Genomic DNA, 27,065 nt, shown 5'->3' on the forward strand with positions numbered 1-27,065 from the left:
CCCCTGAAAAGTATGGAATTGCATACATAGCCCAATAATAAACTCCATTTATATATATATATATATATATAAGAAAGAAGATATTTGGCAATGTCTTCATTGTCCTTGTTAGTTAGTTTGTGGTGTTTGTTCAGGGGTTGTTTGTTATGTTTGTTCATGGGTTGAAAGCAGGATGAGATGTCATATGTTTGAAAGGCCAACAACCAAAGTAGCACCCTTGTTCCATTCCTTTGATAATTTTGGCCTTTTTTTAGCACCAAAACTAAAAGCCAGTGTACCAAAACTGAAAGTCAATTATTTACAATGAAATTAGCTTAAATTAAAACTATGAAAAATTAAATACAAGTAATATTTTTATTATAAATTTTATGACTATTTCGTTACTTGCTACCTATTTTCTTTATTTTATATAATTTACGTCTGTCTCACTAAGGCACAGCACCTCATGTACGTCTTTCACCCTTTTTAAATATTGCATATAATTAGAAGGTAGCAATAAAATAAAGGTAAAATTACCCTTTTAGTCCCTAAACAAGTACAATTCTTGCCCTTCCCTCTATTAGTTTTTGGGCCTTTTAAGTCCCTTTATTTTTTGAAATTCAGAAATTCTAATCCTCTGTCTAACCGGCATTAGATTTTCCGTTATCTTTTTATTACGTGGCATTTTTATTTTCAAATATTATTAAAAATTACAAAAATAAAAAAATAATAAAAAAAATGATTACAAACCGGATCTAGATCCGCTTTCTTGGATTTGAATCCACTCCAAAAACTCATCTCCCCCAAGGCCCCAACCCCTCTTAAAATCCCTAATCTCTAATCTTTAATCACTCCAGCCATCGATGCCGGCGAAGCTCCCGTGGATCTTGATTTGCTCTCAGACATCCTCGATTAGCTCTCGGACACTCGACGCCGGCAAAGCTCCCGTATGCTAGTGAAACCCGACATTAGAGAAGATACGTTTGTATTGTAGCCTTTACCACCCATCCTTGAGAAGATACAAGAAAATCTGAATACATTAGGAAAAAAAACACAAATCCATGCTAACATCATTGTATAGAACAACATCAACAGATGCACGGTTGAACAAAAATTGACAACCATCTAAAAACGACATCAAATACATTAGAAAAAAAAAACACAAATTAGCATGCTCTGATTATCATCTTCCATTGATAGCCTTTGCTTACACTCTCTCTCTCTCTCTCTCTCTTCTCTAATGTATGCCTTGATGGGGATTGAGGCTGGATCTTTCCTTGCTTGAAGCATGCATTGAGGATCTCTCTTTTTCTCTCTTTCTCTTCTCTAATGTCTACCTTCATAGGGGCTGAGGCCAGATCTTTCCTTGCTTGAAGCTTGTATTGAGGATGTCCGAACTAGTGAAAGGATTTGAGGGATTAGAAGGGATTAAGGATTAGAGATTAGGGATTTTCACGGGGGTTAGAGGAGAGGGGTTGGGGGCATGGATTCGGATCATATCCACAAAAGTGGATCCGGATCCGTTTTTCTAGCACTTTTTTATTATTTTTTCTTGATTTTTAGTAATATTTGAAAATAAAAAATGCCACGTAATAAAATAAGAGAACTAAAAATCTAATGTCAGTCATATGGAGGACTAGCATTTCTGAATTTTAAAAAATAAAAGGACTTAAAGGGCCTAAAAACTAATAAAGAGATCAAAAGGACTGAAATTATACTTGTTTAGGGACTAAAAAGTTAATTTTACCTAAAAAATAAATGAATGCTTTCTACTTCTAATATAAAACCCATTATTTTCATTGTTAAAGAAAACCCATTATTTTTAATAATTAAAATCAATTATATATTTTTTATTTTAACAATATATATATATATATCCAAATTGGCCTTAATTTTTTTTAATATTATCAAAATGATCCTATGACCATTTTATTTGTCAAAATGGCCCTAGGATCATCACATCAATGCACAGTCACCACTCATGTGCTGACTTGATATTTTTAAATTAAAAAAATTCTTTTTTTACATTTTAACCCTTCATCTCTTTTATAATTATTTAAATAACTTATATGTGGCTTTTTTACCCAATTTTTTAAAAAAAATTATTATTAAAATAGAAACCATTATTTGAAATTATTATTATTATTAATTATTAAAACAGTAATTATTTTAAATTATTTTAATAATATTTTGATTACTATTAGAGTGGTAATTATTAAAGTGGGAATTATTTAAAATTATTTTTATTATTAGTAGTAAAATATTATTATTATAATGGAAATTATTTTAAATTATTTTAGTGATGAAATCACATCCAGGTCATGACTTTGATTCGAGCGCACTCGGGTGATCAAGTGATCTAGCAGTGGTGTTGGAGCACTGCAACGGATGGCAGAGCACCGTTTGGGCCAACTCTTGTGTCAAAATATTATTAATATAATTTTAAATAATTACTTTTTTAATAATTAATAATAAGAATTCTAATTTCAAATAATGTTTTATATTTTAATAATAATTTTTTAAAAAATTTTGGGTAAAATGCCACAAATAAGTTATTTAAATAATTATAAAAAAATAAGGGGTTAAAATGTAAAAAAATAATTTTTTTTTAATTTAAAAATGCCCAGTCAACACATGGGTGTTAATTAAGCATTGATATGATGATCGTAAGGCATTTTGACAAATAAAATGACCCTAGGGTCATTTTTACAATATTAAAAAAAATTGGGGTCAATTTGGGAAAAAAAAAACCCTAAAACTAATTATATGTCTAACATCTAATGGCGTGCATTGTAAATGGTAAAAAAAAAAAAAAATCTTTTTAACCCGAGGTCTTGTCAGGGCTTGAAAAAATAATTTTATTATTTGTCAGGTCTCAGAGTGTAATAATATTTTTATTTTAATTTAACTTATTAATAAATAATATATTTATAAGGGGTTTTTGGTCAAATGTCCTTCTAAATCTATAGAAACCCTAAATTCCTGGTCGTCTCTCTCCACCACGCTTCTCTCTCCCTCTCGCCGGAGTCCGTACCCGGCGGCGTTTCCTCTCTGAAAGAAATGACAACGCTTAGGGAAGAGAAGGGTGGGAAGAAGGAGACAAGTGTGAGTTCAATCTTGAAGCTACAACATCTTCAAAAGCTGGCAAAGTGTGCTGGTGTTCCTCCTCCTCTTGCTGCTTTATTTGGTCACAATCTTGCTTCTAATGCTGAGGCTGCAGGTGTTCCTTTGGATTCCTCTTGTTTTCTTTGCCAAAGGTCAGACCTTTCCTTCATCTTTGTTTTTTTACTTTATATTTTGATGATAGAATAGAAAATAATCTTCTTCTCTAGCATTTTATTCTATAAAAACTGGATGCTTTTTTAATAATGTTTCACTTAATTAATACATAATTTTCGATCACATTAAATGACGTTTAGTTGTTTTTTGCTGAATGGCTTTGTTTGAACTTGAGTTTGTTCTTTTGAAATCTGTATATCATTTTTGTTCTGTTATTTGTGAAAAAACCATGCTGTTAACTGAATCTCACAAGAAACTTAGTTATTTCACAAAATTTTATAAAAATTTAGTTATTTTTTCAAAATTACTCCTAATTTATATTTTCACAGCTCTCAATCATATCTAATTCTAAGATGATAATTGAATAGAGTGTTAAGGATAATTTTGGAAAAAAAAATAATAAATGCTTCTTAACGTTAAAAATGACAGATAAAAAGGAACGGAGAGAGTAATATTTAAAGTACATATACACTTCTTCCCATGTTAGTTGTTTCTTAGTCTTGGTTGTTGCAAATAAGGATGGAGTTTGAGACCAAAGTGCGCCTTTTTGGGTTCAGGGATCAATGGTGCAGTTTTACCCATATGCAATTGATCTCACATTAATAATAATGTTAGGAATATGACTTGAGATAGTTATGTCAAGTTCTACATGCCATTTGTTGATTTGTTAAGTTGTTTCTGTTATATATATATATATATGTGAAACCATGCTTTGGTACTGCATTGATTGAATTAATATTTCAAAAAATTTGTGTGTTGAATCTTAGAATTAGTTTCTGTCATGTTACTTGTTTGTTTTCCATTCTGCTTTGGATTATTTGGCTTTGACCAAGCAACAATGAGAGTCTATCTGCTTATAGTTATCATCTTGATGTATAATACCTATGCATCACTTTATGAGGGCTTACTGAAATTACAAAACCTATCCTTCAAAGTGGTTTTGGATTCAAATCCTTAGTTTGACAGATAGCTTTTTCAAAATTTATTGTTCTCATACGAAGTGGTAAGAACCATACTTATACACTTTGATGATTTACATCCTCTTTTTTTTAAAAGAGAAAAAGAGAATGCCTGTGAGATTTTGTTGTTAAAACTTAAAAGCCACCGCCTTCATGATCATTTCTGTCTTTTTTATTGTTCTCATACGAAGTGGTAAGAACCATACTTATACACTTTGATGATTTACATCCTCTTTTTTTTAAAAGGGAAAAAGAGAATGCCTGTGAGATTTTGTTGTTAAAACTTAAAAGCCACCGCCTTCATGATCATTTCTGTCTTTGAATGTAAATCAAACGACACAAACCTTTGTGTCTTTATGTGTGCCTCATTGCTATTTACTCCCTTCACATATATTTGTTTTCTACTTTTTGTGGTGTGAATATCCTGAGGTCTAGGTTTTGTTACTACAACATAATTCAAGCTCCAGAACCTTTAGATGTATTTGTTTTGAGGAAGAAAAGCCAATATAATGAAAATCATGAAGGGATATTACTTTCTTCTGTCTTCTTAAATGAAACAAAATTTAAGAACAGACAAATGAACACCTTCCATGATCTTCTACATTCCAAACACATTCCCTTGTTTATTTGATGTTTAGAACATGCCCTAAACATGGAAGATTGTTAGAACCAAACCTTTTTGCATTTTTTGGGTTAAGGAATCAAAATGAAGATGGGGTTGGGGAGGGGGGGTATTGCTGGTGGACAAAAAGTGCCCTTTCTTCTATTTAAAATGGTTCAGTTTATGCGGTAAAGGAGGCATGGTTGTTATTGTGAACTCTTTATATTTCACTTGAATGTCTTGTACATGTAAAACTATGCTACCACAAAGTTTTAACTTCTAACTTTATAATCTGAATAGAAATGAATATGAAGGGGGAAAAAGGTCAGAAAATTTGCAACTATGCTACCACAAAGTTTTAACTTCTAACTTTTAATCTGAATAGAAATGAATATGAAGGGGGGAAAAGTCAGAAAGTTTGCAACTGATTTTCCACCTTGGAAACTTTTTCCGGCACCAATAGATGTTCAAAATTTTTCATGAGAACATTTATAATATATGTTCTTTGTCTTACAGGTGTGAGACCGTGTTACAACCTGGATTTAACTGCACCATCCGAATTGAAAAGAATGTGAAGAACAAGGGACGACAAAAGAAGTCTATCCCTACAACCTCTAAGAACAGCATGGTTTACACTTGCCACTTCTGTTCACACCGTAACATTAAATGGGGCACTCCAACAGGCCATGTTGAAGGTCTGCTGGCATCGAGACTGGGATCCCATTCACACTCGAATGCTCGGAACAAGACATCGAACCGGAATCCACATGAGAAAATCTTAGAAGTTCTAGATGCCAACTCAGAGCTTAAATCTTTCACTCACATTAAGGCTGCTGCAAACACTGATAATATGCATGTTGATGTGAAAACTACGGATGCCGTGCGGACAATGGAGAAAACTACGGATGCAGTGTGGACAATGGAAAAATCATTGAGTGCATTGAAGAAGAAAAGGAAAGCCAGTAAATCCCATCAGAGTGAGATTCCTATTCAAGGCAGCAGTTCAGAAAGAATTGTTGATTCAGGTAAAGGGGCCAGTGCATCGAACAAACGGCGGAGGAAATCCTGGTCTAGCCTAAGGGAGAAAGCCGAAAGTAATGAACTTCATAAAGTTAGAAATCTTAGTAATATTGTCATTCCGTTCCATCTGTAAGCAGTTAAACACCATAAAAGATGCAAATGTGATTTTTTTTAAGAATGTTTTAGCTGTTAATTAAATTCATTGAGGGTTAAAATTTTTTTAAGGGCATTAAACTATAATCTATCTTTATTTTGAAGTCCGAACTTCAATTTGAATCAAAATGATTGGGTATTTTAATTTTATTTCACTAGGTGATCATCAAAGTGAATTTAGTTTATTTTTTTGTGATTTGATATTGAAAATTTTCTGTTAGCAGATGAGATGGAATTGCTTATTGCAGGGACATGTATTATGTATGTTATGATAGAGAATTTTTAGTATTTACATCATAAAAATAAAGACCAAAATCACTTGAATAACCACTCAGTAAAACGAAATTAAAGTTAGATAATCATTTTGATTCAAATTGAGTTTTGACTCAAAATAAAAAAAAAATAATAATAATTTGATACTATACCAAAAACTTCACCCGACCTTTTTTCTCTACTTTTGTCCCAATGGTATACCGTTAATGCATATGAAAGCAAATTTCAAAGACTTTTATTCAAATTGGTGGCTGACATCAACATCAACTCTAATTCACACAAATACTATGATATTCTAGTTTTTCAAACATGACTTACATTTGACCAACCTGAAACAATCTCAATGGCAAAAGAAAGCAATAATCTCAAATGAAGCATTCAACAGCTGTACACAAATTACATGTTTTATCAGCAAAATGAGAACACCATTATCCCAACTCAAGATGAAGAATGGTGAGGTTTTCTTTTCACTTGCTTTTTTGCAGCAAACCAAGTTTCGAGATTCACAATCCTTCATCTGTTCTGAACTCATTCTTCTGTCAGCATATTTGTTTTATACAAAAGGATGACAAAGATTTCGCCCTTCCAATTCAAGTCTTGACCAGTCCTTGGACATCTGCAGAAAAAATTAAATCAGAGGCATGCCCTTCAATTTGCAACAATGATCCAACCATCAAAGTAGGGTAGCTGCCTCAAACTTTTGACTGAACCACAAAACTTGGCTCTAGTATTAATGGCTAGAATTCCCATTCTTTTTGGTTTCAAGAGATGAGCCATCCTTTAATGCTTCTTGAGCTTCATTATCCATTCCGAGAGAAGATAGCGCAGCCGCCTGAAGATAAAATGCTGTTGGCCATATCGGGGATACAACCAGTGCCTGTACTGCATCACTAAGAGCTTGCTGTGGCATGTCAGTCATCAGATAAGACAGACACCGTCGAGCAAAAACAGTTGGCGAAACCATTGTACCAACATCAATGAACTGCACGTCATAGAGGTCATCAATAACAATGGTGAACAGAATGTTCAATTAATTCATTTATCACATTATTCAAATGAAGTAAAGGCCTTTCTGTCTAGTGCAGTGTCAAGAGAGATTATACAGGTCTTCATAATAGCTAAAGGAAGCTTCAAGAATTAATTCCTTAATTTCTTCAATGACCACCAAGCATCTCCGCTGGGCCAAATGATAATTTACAAAAAATTCAGGCCATGATAAGACATTATTAAAAGCTCAGGTCATGATAAGATATTATCCAATTTAAAGTGATCAGCAGAAGTTTTCATAACATTAAAACACTATAATTGTGAACAGTAATCAATCCTGGTAGGTTATGGTAAGAATGAAGCAATATTCTAGACCTTCTCATGAAAACAGACAAAATGATTAGACATTAAAATCTTAACTTTTAGAAATGGAAAAAGAAATAAGAGGCCAAATATGCATTGCATAGTGCATGATGCTTCAAGGGTTGCTCACAAGGTCATTTTCAAAGAAAAAAAACCTGACAGCATTCCTGCGCAGATGACAAGAGTTGTGAAAAGGTGAAACAATTTTCTGAAAAGCATTTAGCGGATTTACCTGTGTGTAGCACTCAATAGCAGTATTAAAATCTTTATGCCGAAAAGCATTATCACCCTTTTTCTTGGAGTTCAATGTTTCTTGCATTTGATCAGTCCACATTTGAAATGAAAGCTGAAAATTAGAGAAAAAGGGTAATTGAAAACAAACTGCAGAACAGGTTATTGAGAAAGTGAAAAACCACTTCAAAGATGAAGAAAAACCAATCTGAATCTAAGGTTTCATATATATTATGTGCCTTCGACCAAGATTAGGCATGTGCCCATAATTACTTATTAAGGTTGATAAGGAGGAAGTCAATTAAACAAAATTAATTAGTGATTGTTGGAAACCAATAGGAAACCAATAAGAGACAACTATATGTTCTTATTTAGACTTTCCTTTCCTTTCTTTTCCTTTTTGGCTTATTTCCTATGTATGGTTGATTTGTTCCTAGTTTTGACTACCTAAGCTTGGATTTGCTTCCTTCTCATCTCCTCCTCAATATTCACATTTTTCAATGTTATTGCCTTACACTCATCCAGGGTCTCTCATTATACAAGGTGACCCTTGCCTCCATCCACCAATAAGAAAATTAGTTCCTACTTTCTACATGGTATCAGAGCAACGGTCCTAGATCGAGTCCTATACCTATCTTTCCGAAGCCCTAGCCCATCTCTTTCCCCAGTGGACCAAGCGGCACACCCACTGCGGACAACGGCTCTCCGCCGTCTCCCCGTAGCCTCGATTCACTTCCAGCAGCTCCCAACAACACATCGGCCACCCTCCACCTCTTTTGCCTGATTTGATGGTGCCATTGTGCACAAGTTTTTGATGATGTCACTCCTTGTCTCCATTTGACGAGTTTTGTGGCTCTAGGGTTCATGTAGACATGGCCACAACATCAGAAAGTTCGAAGGTGACATTGGGGGATGCAGATACAGAAAGTACCAAGCACCCAAGTTGGATGAGACCAACTACGCACGGTGGTTACACACGTTTTTGATCTTGGCTAGAGGTCATGAGAAAGGAGTATATTCTCACCAATAGAGGAGCCAGACAATTTATTAAGTGGGATCAATATATAAGTATAATATTATTATCTACAATGCAATATAAATATATAACAATCATAGTTAAAACAATATAAAGGTACAAATTACAAAAAGTTAGGAAATTTTATTAAGGAATTTATATTTAAGAAATTATCTCAAATGACTAAAAATTAAAATTGATCTTCGAACTTAATTGAATGCTTTGATGTAGCTTGAAAGGCGAAAAAAATTTAAATTAAAAAAAGAGAGTGGTACCTTGGTGGTTTTTTTTGTCAAATTAGACAAAATATTAAGAAAGTAGATGGAAAATATTGACAGTAAAAAAGACAATAGTTTCAGTTTTGCCAACAGCCTTTTGACCTATTGGCATCGGGCCCTTTGCGTAAGGTGTTTGTTTTAGGGAGGACCTAAGATCAAACTCCAAAGCCCACGCAAGATGAGAGCATACGTGCTTGTTGAGCTTGCAGTTGCGTTTGAAGCCTGTACTTCGGGGCAAAAATATATGGGTCTTAAAATTTGGGTTTACTTGTAATAACCCACATGTTTCTCATAAAATCTTTTTAATATCGCATATTTGCTCCTAATTTTTTTTATTTAATGGGTTCAATTTAATGGTTTTCCTTATACATATACACACACTATATAATACTATAAACATTTCTAATAATTTTGTGGGGTCATTTGACCCCACAATTGCTTACTTAGCTTCACCCTTGATTCTCACGGAACCAGAGCCTAAAGAGAATACAGAGAAGTATGTAACATGGATCAAAGACAATGGTATGATATGTGCCCTAATCATGAACAGTGTTGTTCCCTGCATCGGTGATGAAATCATGTTACATGATAGCCAAGGAGATGTGGGATAGTCAGGAGGACACTTATTCCCATAAGAACTTCAGCCTCATCTTCCAGACCTATTACGAGATGATGAATCTGAAGAAAGAAGATAAGCCCCTATCACAGTATTACTCTCAGTTTAAGGCATTGATTGAGATAAACAATGCTTGCTGGCCTATTTGCACTTGTGAGACTCCAAAGGCCAATAGAAGAGAGATGGGGTTCTCTTGTTTCTCGCTGGAGTCAATCTCACGTATGCAACCGCTTGCAACTGGATAATTATTGGGCCTACTCTGGCCATATTGGAATAGGCGTATAGCAAACTAAGCCGTATTGTTGTTCCTTTTTCCTGAGTGTCTGGAGACTTCAGCCTTGATTACCTTCAATAGGCATGGAGGACGTGGTGCTCCAAGTTCCGCCAAGAGGATGTGAGCGAGGTAGGAGCAAGTTTAGTCGAGGAAAAATACAGTGCCTAAATTACGGCAAGATAGGGCATTTTGAGAACTAGTCTTGGTCCAAGCATGGGAGTCAGACATTCACCTCAAAGAGGGGATTGATTACTATTCCTTGAAGGGACTTTGATGCTTTGTTTCAACATCTTGGTTATCTCCAACATCTTCATTTGGACCACCGGACACTACAACTATTGTGGCAGTGACCTCAGTAGACTCTTTATTAAGTACTTTTGGATGCTCTGTTAGGCAGGTGCACAAGTCCGATTGGTTGGTAGATTTGGAAGCCTCAAAACACCTTTGTGGTGATAGGGCGGCCATTATGGAGCTCAATACGGTTTGACCTAGTGGGACCGGACAAGTGGCAGATGGGAGACGTCCCTATTTTAAGCCATGGGAATGTCACCTTGGGTCCAAATATAAGGCTAACAAACATATTATTTGTTCCATATTTTCCTATTAGGTTATTCTGTTAGCCAAATTTGCACGCAGCTGAATTATCGTCCTATTTTTAATCTTGTCTCTCTTATCTTCCAGGATATTTTGACGGAGAAAACGATTGGTGGCAGCCGGAAGAAGGGTAAGTCTTACCACCTTACTCAGTCACTAATAGCTAGTTCTGTTCTTTTTCCTCGCAGTCTTGAGTCATTTACTTTGTCTGGAGCTCTTAGCCATCAACGTTTGGGTCATCCATCACTGAATAAGCTCCGTCATGTTCTTCCCCAATTTTCATCTACAACTAAGTTGGACTACAAGGCTCGCCAACTTGGAAAGCATCATTGAAATACTTTTCCCTCTTCAGATCATCGATAGTCTACATCCGTGTTTGATCTAGTTCATGTAGATCTATGGAGTCCTAATATCCGAATAGACAGGGACATAGGTATTATCTAATTATGGTGGATGATTATTCTCATATTTCATGGATATTTCTTACAAAGAATAAGTTTGATGTCAATTCTTTTTTTGTAGAGTTTGTCAATGAAATAAAAATCAATTTAGAACAGTTATCAAAATTATTCAGTCTAACAATGCATGCGAATTCGTATCTACTACATTGCTTACTTTTTCAGGTCTTTTAGAATTATACATCAGAGTTCTTGTGCACGCACCTTACAACAAAATGGGGTAACTGAGCGAAAACATCGCCACATTCTTGATGTTGCTATAACCCTTTTGATTCACAACAATGTCCCTTCTATGTAATGGGAGATGTTCTTACTGCCACCTACCTCATAAAACGTATGCCATCTACACTTTTGAACGAGCAGATACCTTTGGAGATTCTCTACCCTAGGGGTCATCTCTTTGCTCTTGCCCAAAAGATCTTTGGGTGTGTTGACTTTGTCAACCTCCTAGGTTTAAGTAAGCATAATTTAGCACAACAAGCTGTCAAATGTGTCTTCTTGGGGTATGCTAGGAATCGAAAGGGGTATGTTATGATCCTAGGACACACCACTACGTAAGTGCTAATGTTACTTTCTTTGAGTCCATACCTTTCTTCTCCACTATGTTTTCCACTGTCTCTCCATCTCCAACTCCCATGGCTGTACCACCCGTTGTCTTGGAGGATTTCCCAATCTCGGAATTAGAAGGGAATTGTTTCACAATCACCTATCAGCGTCGGTCTCTCCCTTCTGAGCCTATACTGTCATTAGCCCTGGAGATAAGTTCTCAACAAGAGGATTTATGGACTAATACCACTATTGTTGAGGATACTGCAAGTGATACACGACAATACTAATGGAAGTGAGAAAAATCCCACGCTTGACTTTCCAATTGCTCTCAGAAAGATGCCCCAAACATGTACTCTGCATCCTATATCAAAGGCAGTGACCTTTTATTGTCTTGGAGACGCATATAAGAAGTTTGCGGAAGCCCTCTCTGGGGTATAGATTCCGACCACATAAGGTTGTGGAGGAAGAGATGGAAGCTCTTATTTCTCGTGGTAGCTGGGGGCTTGTTGAACCACCTCTAGGGTGCAAAGTTGGTGCCAGATGGGTGTTTGTAATTAACAATAATCCAGATGGTTCTGTGGCTCACTATAAAGCCTGACTAGTGGCAAAAGGGTTCACTCAAACTTCCGGTGTTGATTTTTTTGACACCTTGTACCCGTTGCACAACTATTTGCTGTGCAGATTCTGGTTGTGACTGCAACTCGATTTGATTAGCCTCTTCATCAACTTGATGTTAAGAATGCATTCTCTATGGCAACTTGCAGGAGGTAGTTTACATGCAGCAACCACCTAGCTTTGAGCAACCACCTGGCTTTGAGATTTAGAGAGAGTGTTAGAAAGAATTCCCCCACGAGCATGGTTCTAAAAACTGTCTGAAGTTTTTGAGAACTTAGGATTCTCAAAATTCACATCAGACCATTCCCTGTTTGTCAGAAAAACAGGGAGAAGACTTGTTGGCATGTTGGACTACATTGATGACATCACACTAATTGGTGATGATACCCAGGCATTGTTGGTGTGAAGAAAGCCTTGTTTGAGCAATTTGTGATCAAACATCTTGTCCACTCCGGTACTTTCTGGGAATTGAGGTTACCCACAACAAAAAGGGAATTATTTTCTTACAGAGGAAATATGCAACAGATCTTCTTAATGAGACTGGGATGTTGGGATCCAAACCTACAAATATTTCGATGGACCCTAAAGAGCATATATATATATGAATTCAAGGACATGGTGGTTGATACATGACGGTGCAGAAGTCTGCCAGAGAAGCTATTGTACCTGACTATTAGGTGTCCAGATATTTTTCTTGTAGGTCAGAAACCAAGTCAGCTTATAAACAATCCTACTCAAACTCACTTACTCTGCCATGATGGTTCTTCAGTACATTAAGTCCTCACCCAGGAAAAGATTACTGTTTCCTAAAGACAGTGTTATTAATCTAGTTGCTTACCTAGATGCTGACTATACGAGCTATCTTTCTAACAGAAAGTCCACTACTGGGTTCTATACCTATCTAGTAGGCAACCTTATCACATGGAGGAACAAGAAACATGCAATTGTCACTCGCTCTAATACTGAGAGCGAATATAAGGTCATAGAACAAGTGGCAACATAATTGATGTGGATACAATCGCTACTTCCGGATTTGTACATTACTATTCCTACGAGTATGAAGCTCAGATGTGATAATCGAGCATGCATGTACATAGCAAAGAATCCTATGTTTCATAAGCTCACAAAACATGTTAAGGTGAACTATCACTATACACGTGATCTTATTCAACACGGTCTCATGCACACTGCCAGTGTTAGCTCCAAAGATCAAACGGCTAATATCTTCACCAAGCCACTCCCACATCCACTCTTTGATCGGTGTTGCAGCTGAGCATGGACAAATATGCTCCAGCTTGAGGGGGAGTGCTAGAAACCAATAGGAAACCAATAAAAGACAAATGTATGTCCTTATGTAGACTTTCCTTCTCTTTCTTTTCCTTTCTTGCTTATTGCTTCCTATACAAGATGAGCCTTGCTTCCATCCATCAATAAAAAAATTGGTTTCTCCTTGTCTCTCATTGGTTTTGCTATTAGTTTCCAACAGTGACAATATCTGTAACAAAATAGTTGAGACTAACCACTTGTTGTTGTTATTGTTGCATCTATAACAAAATAAGATTACGCCCCATAGATACGCAGGTTGGTCATTATTCTGAGTTTATCACTCAAACAATATAAACCGATCAGCATGCTACCGCAAAGTTCAAGTTTTATCAATGAAAGTAATATTTTTGTGCTATGCACAAAAGAAAACAGAACATTCAAACAAATTTACATTGTCCCAAGAACAAAATGAAAAGCTCAATCTCTCTTGTATGATGCTTTCGGAATTATTAAAATTTTGCTCAGGAATCTAACATAACAAAATTGGTCTTCAAAAGTTGAACATCTCAAAATTCTTGGCAATAACCTAAAACTACAATGGCAGTTTTCAACACTTTAAGCATTTATGGTGAGTGATAAAAATAGTGGTTATATAAAAATTAGTTTGTCACATTAAACTAAATTTTTTTGTTGATTTTTTTAACAAAACATGACACTGACATAGTTACAGTGAATTTCTTGGGCCAAAAGACCTAATATAATGTAATTACGTGCATCGGTGGAATGGGGAATGGATTAGGCAGAGTAATCAGGAGTTGCTTCTACTTTTAATAGAAGAAATGCGACAACACAAACCTCATTTGCCGTTCCTTCATCATCTTTATATCCAACCTGTTCCAGTATCTCATGTATTGCTGTTAGATCCATCCTGAAGCAAGCATCACCAAGGGGGGAAAGAGGAAGTGATTCTAATGAGGATGTTCCGCCATGCGGTACATCCATCAATACATAAGACGGAACCTGCAATTACATGTTACAATCAAGAGTCAAGACTCTGGACTCTTAGAATTCAAATTGGAAATCAATTGATTCAAGTACTAAAACTGAATTGCTGCAAGAGAGTTTCTATTTTTTACCATCTATATGCAAGAAACAAGTTTCCAACGTTACAATTGATATCATCGGCATGGATAAAGCATGGTCTGACTTTCGTAATGGTCACATAACAGAAGCAAGTCGGATATGAGGGTGACTAATAATAGAAAACAAGACCAGCTAAAAGCATAAACAAGTTTTAAAGCAAATGACTTTTGGGCAACACTAATGCAGTGTTTGTTTGGTGAAATTCAGAGCTCTTGTTTAGTAAAATTTGGAGCTCATGGAACTCTGAATCCAGATCTGATGGTTAGAAAGATGTGATTCAGATGCAGTCTCCCCAAATCCCATTTTAGCATTAAAATGTGAGATTTCAACTTACACTCAATTTGGGCCATAATATCCACAATCTCCAAATGCCTCGAAACAAACACTAACATTAAGACTCTTCATGTCAGCTAATTTCAAGAAACACACATACATTTGGATATATATTTGCTGCATATTAAGTAATGTACTATAGACTAACACAAATTGCAATTGAGCTTAAATCACATTACCAAACATGTACATAATGCATCCACTGACAGATCAATCAGCTAATGGTAGCAAGTGCAAACATATCTACCATAAAGAAGATGAAGACGCACAAACATAACCATGTAAAATCAAAGGATAGAACATCATTTCTATAATATAAAGTAAATGTGCGCATAAAAACCAAACAAACACAAACTAACAACTCCAAAGTTGAAACTCACGAAACTACAATAAATATGCATGTAGATGACAATAAGTCGATAAGAATATGTAATATTGATAGGCATTGGTCTATCAAAGCAAATATTAAATGAAACAAGAATATCAAATGAAACAAGAATAACACCCTTTGATAAAGTAATAGAAGAGATATAGGAAAAGAACAGCGAAAGAACCAGAATTTAGCAAAATCACAAAAACAAATACTTAAAAAATGATGGGAAAGAAACTTCAACCAGCAAACTATTGACTGATTTGCAAAATAAGCCACCTACTCCCAAATTTGAATATGCAAATGATTTTTATGTAATCTAGGAAACTCACATCAACATCATTTTGTAGAGGTGCCAGAGCAGTCACTAATGATTTCACGTTAGGTCGCTCACGTTGCTCATAATGTAAACATCTGGAAGCTAAACGCACTAGTTCAGTCCCATCTTCATCTGAGAATTGTCCTTCTAAACAGGAGTCCGTGAGTGTTTCGAAATTACGATCTCTTATCAAGTCAAGTGCCTAAAGAAAGAAACAAAACCAACATATTAGATATGGCAAGATAATTGACAAAAGCTAGAAACACAACCAAGATAAGAAAAATTAACACACAAGTTAGACAACACTGTACCAATGCAAATGAATCGTCTGAGAGAGAAAATTAAAGAAGCTATTATGCGATAAGCCAGATAATGTAGCCTCTAAACTTATGTTAGATCAAGGCACTATATTATGTTACCATGAACCAGGTATCTCAATCCAATTCATGATTGTTAACAAGCAGTTTTAAGGGCCAGAGAAGCTAGTAAAAAATCATTTGTTGCCAGAGAAGCTAGTTTTCATTTTCTCTAACAGTTCAATCATTAATAGATAATAATGAGCATCTTCATATATCTTGAGAACCAACAAGATTAATGAATAAATCTAGCATCTTAGCTGTGATAGAGTACTTACACGACTAGGTGGGATATGCTTTCCACTAAGAACATCAAGCAACAACGTACCAAAGCTATATATCACACTTTCTGGAGTGACCCTTCCTACAAATTACAACACAAGAAAGTGAAACAAAAGAACAATAATTATCTGTAAAAAATTATTTATTGCTTGCAGGCAAAAATATGTGAGCCCTCATACTAACATTACATAAGGTTTTAAATGCAAAGAAACAAAGGGACCATTCCCTAAGAAACATGCGGCAAAAAGGAGAATGGTAAAGATTGATATGTAGTGTGTACCAGTTCTTAAATATTCAGGAGGAGTAAATGCCAAATTTGTGCTATAACTTTTCCCGTCCCTGCTATTCTTCATCAGACCAAAGCATGAAAGCCTGGGATTACAATCCTGCAAGGTAATAAACCATCAGTTACACAATAAAGAAGCAACAGATAATAGGAAGAAAAAGTAAGTATAAGGGGACAAACTTAGGCTCTTATACTTACATCATCAAAAAGAACTCGATATGCATTAAGATCATGATAGAGTGCACGGCCCTTGCTAGTGCAGTATTCAAGAGCTTGGGCTAGATAAAGTACCACCCTCAATCGCATTGGCCATTTCATAGGTTGAGTTTCCCCTGTAGAATTTGAAACTTTAGAACAGAAGGTAAAAATGAAAGAAGGAATGAAGAAGCTGAAACACCGACAGATCACTAACTTTGATGTCTCATTAACCAAGGAAGCTACCAATCAATCAGTAAAAGGAAGTTAGAACCATCAACCATTCATACAACATTTTTACTTTAAAAATAAAACAAATTACCATAGTTCGTGTTTATGAACATCGCCCAAAAGAGTCAAAACAATGTCTAGCAGAAGATAGTTACAATCCAAGCAAAGCGAAAATGAAACGACTGACAATGCAACTTCTATTTCAAGACAGGGCTTCACTTCAAAACGCATGAAACTGTAAACAAAAATTAGATGCCTCGTAAGAAGAGATTACTAGAGGCAAAGAAGAACCTTACAGTGAAAAAGGTGTTTGGCAAGTGTATCATTGGGCAGATACTCTGCTACAAGCAATCTCTCTTCTTCTTCAGCACAACACCCAAGCAAATTTGCCAATCTGTGATTTCGGAGTTGACCAACAGATCTCGCTTCTTCCTATAGCAAAAACAATACATTGGAGTTGGTGGCAATATAATCACATCCAAAGAACACTCTTTCAATTTTGCAAAAGACTGAAAGAAGTATGGTTGTTGTATGACTTTTAGCAAGCCAAAGAATGGTTAACTATGAAACTTGGAGAGCTTAAACAAAATCAAATCAAAACAAAGAGGCAGCTCAACTATCAAAAGACAATAATATCCAGGCAACCTGCAAAGCGTGCATGGAGTTCCACATTTCAAACTACACTTACCAAATTGGTGTGATAGCTGAACGTGAATATTACTAATAAGCAATATGTACTTCTAACGCTAATACAAAGGTGAATTCTAGAAGCATACACACATACCAATATGCAACCATGTGCCAATATAACTTATGACATCAGGGCTAGCTGACATCTTCAAAATACATAATTTATATTTCTTGGCCAAGAGAATTGTTGTGCTTCATATATTTCAGTGATTAATGTCACACCAAAGCTGTTAATAACCTAGATCAGCTTCAATGGGCAAAAAATAATAATAAAAGCAAAAAGACCTGAAAAACTGGACTGCACTGGAGTATATAGAGCTGTAGAATCATCAAAGACAGAAATTTCAACAATGCTAAAGGAACTGAAATCAGTGGAGGCATCACTACAATAAAAGGTCTTATCTCGTTTTAAGTGCTCAAAGAGCACAAATAAGAAGAACGAAGCACAATAACATTAAACAAATGGCAAACAATAACAAGCAATAAAGCTGATTTTGTGAGTGGAGATGCCACATATACGAAGATAATTGCTTAAAAAAGCTGCAACTTTGTGACTGGAGATGCCACACATACAACAATAATTGGTTAGAAAAGCTGCAATGTGGACAATGGTCCCCTCTACATGTGCAGTCATGAAAACAAAGATAAATTTCCTTTAGCAACCATATAACTAAACAACGCCACCATCTACACAAACATATCCAAACTCATAAATGGACAATGCCATTAGCAGTGCCAAAAAGTGATGCAACCAAAACCATTCAAACAAATGCACTAAGCCAGTAAAATAAGAAGGAAGATTGGAAAGGGCATACCATGAATTGGCGAGGATCAGGCCATGCAGCACGATTAAACCGCTTGACAGCTATTCGCCGCTGTGCATCCAGCTTTCCCTTGTAAACAACATTAGGGGCCTTTTCTCCATGTTCAGAAACAATGTTCTCCACAGCAAATCCAGAGGTCGCAAGCCTGAGCTGCTCAAATGAGTACTCCTGGAACACAGGCAGGCCATCCACCTCACCCTTCACCTCATTCTCTGCACCACAAACAACCACCATCAACCATCCACAACACTTAACCTCAAGAAAGAAAGAACACGAGACTCACCAACATCAGGGGCCTCAAGGACGCTTGCTTTGTACTGAGAATCCCAGCCGAAAGATCTCAAATTGGAGAAACAAGACCCCATGACACAATATATATATATATATATATAGAAACAGAGAGATAGACCAAATATAGCACAAGATTCGCTAAAAATTCGGGCTTTTATCTACTCACTAGAGCATTATCCACAGAAAAACTCAGATCAAATAACCAGATTCTCGATTGAACACTACCGAAATCACCAGAAATTCAGCTGTGATTCTACTTCTCAATCGAAAAACAACAACGAATCAAAACAAAGATCCAAAAATAGATATTCACAGAAATCGATTACAACCAGCGAGAATCAAAATGGGGATCAAGAAGTACCTGATTCGATGAGAGAAACAGCAGTGGATTTGAGACCGAGGTTTGGAGTGGATCTGGAGCGGATTGGGGGACTAGAGATGTATTTAATATGTATTTCTTTGTGGTTTAATTAATTAATTAATTATTTAAACCGACATGCCGTCCTTTCCAACCGTGAAGACTATATTATAAGGAGGAAAAATGTTTTTTTATTCGATTTTTTTACAACAACCTCCCTCCAAGATATCATTTTTTTTTTGGAAAAATGACTGAAGTCTGAAGTATAACCCAATGAAGAAATTTGTATATTCTTCAATCAAAAAGAATAGAGAGTTCCTTCAATATTTTAAAAGATTTCCAGATAATTGGGTTTTTTCACCTATAAACCCTTGAAATTTTACTTAATTGAGTACCTATCAATATAATCCAATCTAAGATATATTTTTTTTAAAATTTGGTTTGTTTTACTTATACGCATCCAAAAACTTCGAACATATGATTTAAGTTAGATGTAATAGAAAAAAAAATATTGATTTACTCCCTCAATCTCATTTTATATGTCCATTTGTTGAAGTTTTTTTTCCCAAACTATCTGTCCATGTAACTAAAAGTGAAGCTGCCAGCAAACCCCAAGAATACACATTTGATATGGACTCAAAGAGGAGAAGAAAGTTATGGACTCAAAGAAAGTAACATTAGGGTCATAACATACCCTTTCGATTCCTAGCATACCCCAAGAAGACACATTTGACAGCCTGTTGTGCTAAATTATGCTTACTTGAACCTAGGAGGTTGACAAAGACAACACACCCAAAAATCTCCAAAGGTATCTGCTCGTTCAAAAGTGTAGTTGGCATACGTTTTATGAGGTAGATGGCAGTAAGAACAACATCTCAGATTACATAGAAGGGACATTGTTGTGAAACAAAAGGGTTATAGCAACATCAAGAATGTGGCGATGTTTTCGCTCAATTACCCCAGTTTGTTGTGAGGTGCAAGCACAAGAAATTTGATGTATAATTCTAAGAGACCTGAAAAAGTAAGTAATGTAGTAGATACAAATTCGCATGCATTGTTAGACTAAATAATTTTGATAACTATTCTAAATTGATTTTTTATTTCATTAACAAACTCTACAAAAATAGAATTGACATCAATCTTATTCTTTGTAAGAAATACCCATGAAATACAAGAATAATCATCTACCATAATTAGATAATACCTATGTCTCTGTCTATCAGGATACTGACTAGGACTCCATACATCTTCATGAACTAGATCAAACACGGATGTAGACTGTGGATGATCAAAATATATAAAGGTATTCCGATGATGCTTTCCAAGTTGGCAAGCCTTGTAGTCCAACTTAGTTGTAGGTGAAAATTGGGGAAGAACATGATGGAGCTTATTCAGTGATGGATGACCCAAACATTGATGACTAAGAGCTCCAGACGAAGTAAATGACTCAAGGCTATGAGCAAAAAGGACAAAAGTAGCTATTGGTGACTAAGTAAGGTGGTAAGACTTCCCCTTCTTCTAGCCGCCACCAATCGTTTTCTCCATCAAGATATCCAGGAAGATAAGAGAGACAATATTAAAAATAGGATGATAATTCAGCTGTGTTCAAATTTGACTGACAGATAATAAACTAATAGGAAAATATGGAACAAATAACATGTTTGTTAGCCTAATATTTGGACCTAGAGTGACATTCCCATGGCTTAAAATAGGGATGTCTTCCATCTGCCGCTTGTCCTGTTCCACCAGGTCAGACTGTATTGGGCTCCATAATGGCCGCTTTCCCATCACAAAGGTGTTTTGAGGCTTCCGAATCTACCAACCAATAGGACTTGTGCACCTGCCTAACAGAGCATCCAAAAGTACTTGATGAAGAGTCTACTGAGGAGGTCACTGCCACAGTAGCTGTAGTGTGATGAAGATGTTGGAGATAACCAAGTCACTAAAGCAGATCATCAAAGTTCCTTCGAAGAATAGTAACTGATCCCCCCCCCTTTGAGGTGAATGTTTATTTCCCATGCTTGGACCATCACTGGTTCTCAAAATGCCCTATCTTGCCGTAATTTAGGCACTGTATTTTTCCTCGGCTAAACTTGCTCCTACCTCGCTCACGTCCTCTGGTAGGACTTGGAGCACCACGTCCTCTATGCATAGTAAAGGTAATCAAGGCTGAAGTCTCTGGACACTCAGGAAAAGGAACAATAATACAGCTTAGTTTGCTATATGCCTCTTTCGATATGGCCAGGGTAGACCCAATAATTATCCAGTCGCAATATCACCGATGCAGGGGATGACACTATTCATGATCAGGGCACATATCATACCGTTGTCCTTGATCCATGTTGCATACTTCTCTGTATTCTCTTAAGGCTCTGGTTCCATGAGAATCAAGTAAGCAATTGTGGGGTCAAATGACCCCACAAAATTATTAGAAATGTTTATAGTATGATATTTTCATGCTACCTCAAAATGCGATTCAAGTATACTATTTATTTAATCCTAAATGAATGCTAGATAAAGTAGATTAGCAGGTTGTTGTTAAGACTAAGAAACAAGAGAAATAGAGGACAACTGCTACACTTTAAATGTTGTATATATTTTAGAAAAATATAGCTCATGTTGATTTAGCAGCTAATGGTGTGGCCCCCTTGAAGACCTAAGAGACGAATTTGTTGAGGCTAAAGAAGTCATCCAAGTAAATAATGAAGAAGATAGCAAGGTTGCTGTAGAAACAAATGAGGAAGACAATGAACCTAAATATGACAATTATTCTGAGATGATAGTTAAGACTTTGAACAATTAATTTATATAATTTTTTTGCATTTATCTATTATTACAATTGTATTTGATGTTTGGTTATATGCACTAGTGGATTGTAATTTATTTTGTTTGATATGTGTATTATATATATATGTTAGTATTGGATCTTTAGTCTATCTCAGAATCCAATAGTTTATGTGTTGCTTGTTTTTCCTTTTCATTTAAGTTAATTTGTGAATGATAATCATATGTGCCACAAAATCAAAATAAGAAGGTATAATACCCAAATTGGCCCCTCTACTTTTCTCTCTATTCCCTTTTAGTCTCTCTACTCAAAAACTAATCCCTCTACTTTTGAAAATGTGCCCACTTAGAGAGAAATGCTCCCAACTAGTCACTCTACTTTTAAAAATGGGACTAAGTGGAGGGACTAAGTGGGCCCATTTTTAAAAGTAGAGAGATTAGTTGGAAGTATTTCTCTCTAAGTGGGCACATTTTCAAAAGTAAAGGGACTAGTCGGGAGCATTGCTAAGTAGAAGGACCAAAAGAAAAGAGAGAGAAAAGTAGAGGGACCAATTAGGGTATTATACCAAATAGGAAAAGAAAGGAGCCAATGGGGTGTTAAAAAGTGAAAAGCATAGATCAATGGGCTATTCTCCCACTTCCTTTCACTTGATACTCCACTTGCCATAGTGATAAGAATATCATGATCTGCTTATTTACATCTATTTCTTGCTACTTGGAATTCATCATTGACAAAATATTTTTAACATTGACAAAACCTAGCCCTAAAGCTAGATCCACTAGCACACAGGAAGAATCAGTGTCATACTTTAACATTGACAAAATATTTTTAAGCGTTAAGCTGCCGGGTAATTAATTAACTTAATACTTCAAGAATTTTACATTTATGTACACTACTCTTCACTAATTATATTTGTGGTTCTATATTTCTTACCCTCTTGTACTATGACAAATATCATTAATCAACTCATTAGAGGCTATTATAGCAATGAATGGCCATCATTGAGGAAGGCACCATATGAGGAGGTTGACATGTAGTTATTTAATTTTACATACATGAATTATCTTTAAGTCCAAACCTTTTTATTGTCTAAGAAATCTTATTGCATTTACTATAGGCCCTTTTCCATTTTTTCTCCTTAAGGGCTTGTTTGGATACGCCAAAATTATGGCATAATCCATACAATATCCCTAATTTAACATTTTCTGAGAATTGTGCCATATTGCTTGTTTGGTCACTTATTTTAGAGTATAATATTATGGTATAATATAGGTATTATGACATAAAATAATATTCCACTAAAAGTGGAATATTTTTTCATTGTAAAAAAATCTCTATTTTACGATCTAGCCACCTGGCACTGGTCCATCCTATTTTTTTATTTTGCAGCCAAACTTGCCATAAATGTTTTATGGGTGAAGAAAAATTTTGAAGATTACAGTTCCATTATTTTGAAAAATAATCTTAATAGAATTTCTATTGAAGAAAATTATAAGGTTGGAGGGAGATGCAATGTGGGACCCATTACCTAATATTTGTGGCTTTATTACTACATTTAAAAAAAATAAAATAATAAAATAAAGAATTATTTAATTATAGAGGACTTTGAGGTTCTCTCTATATACTTATAGCTTTATCACCTCATGATAGCATCGGGCCAATCTGGTAAAGTTTAGTATCTTTGTATATTTAAAACTTTAGCACCATATGAAAGCAGCTAGAACATTTTAATATTTGTATTTTCTACAAATTTAAAGATGGGTTATTTTCAAATGTGTGGAACATAATTGCTTGGGTCTATATAGGCTGATGTCAACTATGCCCATATATAATGTAGATGATAAGTGCTTGAGTAGACATATTTTTATATATGTTTTACATGCATTGAGCATCATTTTTTATCATGGTTTATATCTCATATTGTGTATTTGGTGTTCTTTTATGCATATAGGTTGTGAATGTCTTGAAGAGTAAAAAGGAAGCAAAGATAGGCTATAAAGACACAATGTTGGGAGTTCTTGTTCAATTCAAGGACCAAGACACGAGAAGAGTTCATAAATGTGGAGATATGTGCCAACTTCCAAGAAGATTCAAATCAATTCACTAGTTGGAAGGGCACAAAGGCAGCCACATCTTCATGTTCCTTCTCTTTGTGAAGATTGCAAGACCTCTCAAAGATACGTTGATGAAGAGAAGTTTTATAGCCTACCACATGGACGTGTGCCCGGACATGTGGCCTCAAGAGAAAAGTGTTTGGACCGTGTTTTGTGAAAAGTACTGTAGTAAAGTATTGTAGCAAAATTACTGTTCACACGCCCGTGTGGAAATTTCTGCAGCCCACATGGGCACGTGGAAAATCCACATGGGTGCGTGGGGGCACGTGACAGCCGCGGTTTTGGGTTTTAAATAGGCCGTTTGCCCTATTCTAGAGAGATTTTTCGGCGAGGGTTTTCGCGAGCACTTTGAAGGCAAGGCGGCTAGGGTTTTGGAGGAGGTCTTTGGCGATATTGGGGGGCGTCCATCACCAACTTTGATCGATCTTCTCTCCATCATAGCATAGAGGGAGCCTTCGGCGACCTAGCTTCGGAGAAGGATTTTTCAAGACGTTGGGCGACCCATCAAGGCCATCATCATGAATTTAAGGGGGTTTTACTTCATGGTTTTCATTGCTTTTCATTGTATTAATCATTGCTTTGTAACTTACTCCATGGAGGGCTAAACCCTAGTAGGTATTTGGGCATGTGAACCTTAGGATCTATGTTTTTGTAATGATTTGCTTTATGTTTCTATTAAATCCGAGTTGATTTGAGTTTTAATCTTGTATTCCCATTGCTTGCTTGTTTAATTAATCCTTGTGGTTGATTGGATTCGCATGATTTGTTACTTTGATGAGAGAGAGGTCTCCATTAGAGTTAGAACTTCAAGGTTAAAGAGGGTTGAGAGGGTGAGTTATGAGATAGTGGAGTGTCCCCTTTCCCTTCCGATTAAGTGTTTCCTATCTCCATATTCCCTAAAATCTATGCAACCATATTTGGTGTGAGGCATGAGATTGAGAGATTTCTCCGCCGGGACCTTGTAGGGGGTTAGGGATCCTTCGCCGGGAATTAGGGTTGGATCTATCTTTAGGAATCGGTTTCACTCTTAGGTGTCCCTAGAGCGTATTGCGGTCATATGGGGTGCGAGGTGTTGAGATTGAGCGATTTCTCCGCCGGGACCTTGTAGGGGACTAGTACCGGTGGCTTGGAGGCAAGGGCCGGTTGTTCTTGGATTACCTCGACTCATTAGACTCGGTTTAGAAGCATTTAGTGAATCATGAGCTTCATGTTAGATCCTAGGGGGAACATTGTCCGGGTACCTCATCTTTATTGATTGAGATCTCCTTTACTTGTTTTCTTGCCCGTTTGCTTGCTTATTAATTCTCTTGCAATTAGTTCATTTCATCATATCCATTGATTTCGACTAGATAACTAAGAATTGGTTAATACTAATACTTCTGTTCCCTGTGGATTCGACTACCCACTCACCGGGGTAATTATTACTTTGACACCCATGCACTTGCGGTTTACACGCATATTTGGACACGTGTTAGTAGACTAAGTCAACTAGTGTTGCCCCATCTCTGGCTACTTTGTTTCTCTACATTTGTTACTGTAAAGAAGATTAGTTCATTGGGTGGATAGGATAAGAGATAAGAGTCTATACATGTAAATAAGTTATATATTTGTTAATTATATAAAATATGTTATAAATAAATATTATAATGGATGACTACTGTAGTAACGCGGCGTTACTGTAGCAACCATCCCGGAAACAATGTAGCAGACGCAACAATGTAGCAGTCATCCATGTGGTACTGCAGCAGTCGCCGTTACTGTTACTATTCCACCAACCAGGGTATTTTGGACCGTCGGATCAAATCGATCCTGGCCGTTCATTCAACTCTTGTAACCCTATAAATATCCCCTCATTTGTATAATTTGTGATATAGAGAAGAGAAAGAAAAGAGAGAGAAATAAAAGAAGAAGAAGGAAAGGTTAATTTTACAAGGTTTTTGGGTTTTTGGTAAATATTCTGGCTCTCTATTCTTATTACTCTCTTTATATTTATAAAATTTTCTTAACATGTTATCAGCACGAACTTGCTCATATGACTTTAATTTTCTTTGGCTTATCTAATATATATGTTATATATATGGCATCTATTTTTAACACTGAATGAAGGGAGGTCCGGCAGGTAAGCATAATACTGCTAGCAAACCATACATTTTATTTAATACATAATTTCAGTCAACTATACATAATATTTTTCTTAGAAGCATACATAAAAAACATACAATACTAAAGCCACTAAGGCTAATAATACAAGTACATCTAAAATAAACATGAAAAACAATAATATTAATATTAAATGAGTTTTTCCATCAAATCTAAATCCTCTGGTATGATCTTCCCCAAGTTTGCCATGGCGAACCTCAAATATCGGCAATAAGGTAAAAACTCCACCGGCGAACATCCGATCCTTTTTTCTTCTCCGCCGGCCCCTTCGATCTTCCCCGTCGGCTCTTCTTCTCCGTCGGTCCCTACTTTCTTCTCTCCCTTATTTTTCTTTCTTCTTCCTCTTTACTCATACTCATTTTTAAACAAATTTTTATTCCCGATGCTACAATAATTGCAACATATGAACAGTATGATATGAATAGTACCGTATATGAATAGTACCATATACATGAACACTGTATATGATTTATATTTATTCTATACACTCTATTCTAATTACCTGCTATATTATTGTTTTGAAGAGAAAATGGCAAATATCGCAAAAAGAGAATTCGAGGCCCTTCAAATCTCAGGAAGCAATTATATATTCTGGAGCCTCGATATCAAGCTCCATTTGAAAGCAAGGAATCTGAGCAAAATTATTGAAGCTAATAACAATGAGCCTATTGATAATAAGGCGAAAGCCTTAATATTTATAAGGCATCATATTGATGATGGCCTGAAGAATGAATATTTGACCATTGAGGATCCACAAGAATTGTGGTTATCCCTAAAAGAAAGATTTGAACATCTCATAATGGTTTACTTGCCCAAAG

The 27,065-nt window shown here is 35.9% G+C and overlaps 2 protein-coding genes across 3 annotated transcripts; one reads left to right on the forward strand and one right to left on the reverse strand.

Moving 5' to 3' along the window:
• The first annotated feature begins 2,959 nt into the window (after nucleotides 1-2,959).
• On the forward strand, nucleotides 2,960-6,083 carry LOC120267007. Its single transcript, XM_039274685.1, has 2 exons — nucleotides 2,960-3,236; nucleotides 5,335-6,083. Exons 1-2 carry the CDS (start codon nucleotides 3,040-3,042, stop codon nucleotides 5,969-5,971), a joined length of 834 nt encoding a protein of 277 aa, XP_039130619.1. The 5' UTR covers nucleotides 2,960-3,039; the 3' UTR covers nucleotides 5,972-6,083.
• A 446-nt stretch (nucleotides 6,084-6,529) lies between these two features.
• On the reverse strand, nucleotides 6,530-19,298 carry LOC120267004 (probable serine/threonine-protein kinase BSK3). 2 transcript variants are annotated; one of them, XM_039274682.1, is made up of 11 exons: nucleotides 19,192-19,298; nucleotides 18,823-19,086; nucleotides 18,531-18,751; nucleotides 17,322-17,457; nucleotides 16,798-16,931; nucleotides 16,594-16,699; nucleotides 16,310-16,395; nucleotides 15,689-15,877; nucleotides 14,366-14,530; nucleotides 7,847-7,960; nucleotides 6,530-7,246 (listed from the first exon to the last, which is right to left on the reverse strand). In XM_039274682.1, the coding sequence occupies exons 2-11, from the start codon at nucleotides 18,902-18,904 to the stop codon at nucleotides 6,995-6,997; spliced, it is 1,485 nt and encodes a 494-aa protein (XP_039130616.1). In that variant the 5' UTR covers nucleotides 18,905-19,086; nucleotides 19,192-19,298; the 3' UTR covers nucleotides 6,530-6,994. The 2 variants fall into 2 exon arrangements, with proteins under 2 accessions (XP_039130616.1, XP_039130617.1); XM_039274683.1 differs by having other exon boundaries at nucleotides 18,823-19,083; nucleotides 19,192-19,275.
• Between the last annotated feature and the right edge of the window lie 7,767 nt (nucleotides 19,299-27,065).

The sequence above is a fragment of the Dioscorea cayenensis genome, chromosome 8 (genome assembly GCF_009730915.1).
Source record: "Dioscorea cayenensis subsp. rotundata cultivar TDr96_F1 chromosome 8, TDr96_F1_v2_PseudoChromosome.rev07_lg8_w22 25.fasta, whole genome shotgun sequence".
Taxonomy (NCBI): Eukaryota; Viridiplantae; Streptophyta; class Magnoliopsida; order Dioscoreales; family Dioscoreaceae; genus Dioscorea; species Dioscorea cayenensis.

Coding starts and splice junctions, on each gene's coding strand:
- LOC120267007 (XM_039274685.1), top strand. CDS start 3,040: ATGACAACGCTTAGGGAAGAGAAGGGTGGGAAGAAGGAGACAAGTGTG. Junction 3,237..5,334: donor TCTTGTTTTCTTTGCCAAAG/GTCAGACCTTTC, acceptor TTTGTCTTACAG/GTGTGAGACCGTGTTACAAC.
- LOC120267004 (XM_039274682.1), bottom strand. CDS start 18,904: ATGGGGTCTTGTTTCTCCAATTTGAGATCTTTCGGCTGGGATTCTCAG. Junction 16,932..17,321: donor TGCCAAACACCTTTTTCACT/GTAAGGTTCTTC, acceptor CAAATTCTACAG/GGGAAACTCAACCTATGAAA. Junction 16,396..16,593: donor TCCTGAATATTTAAGAACTG/GTACACACTACA, acceptor TGTAATTTGTAG/GAAGGGTCACTCCAGAAAGT.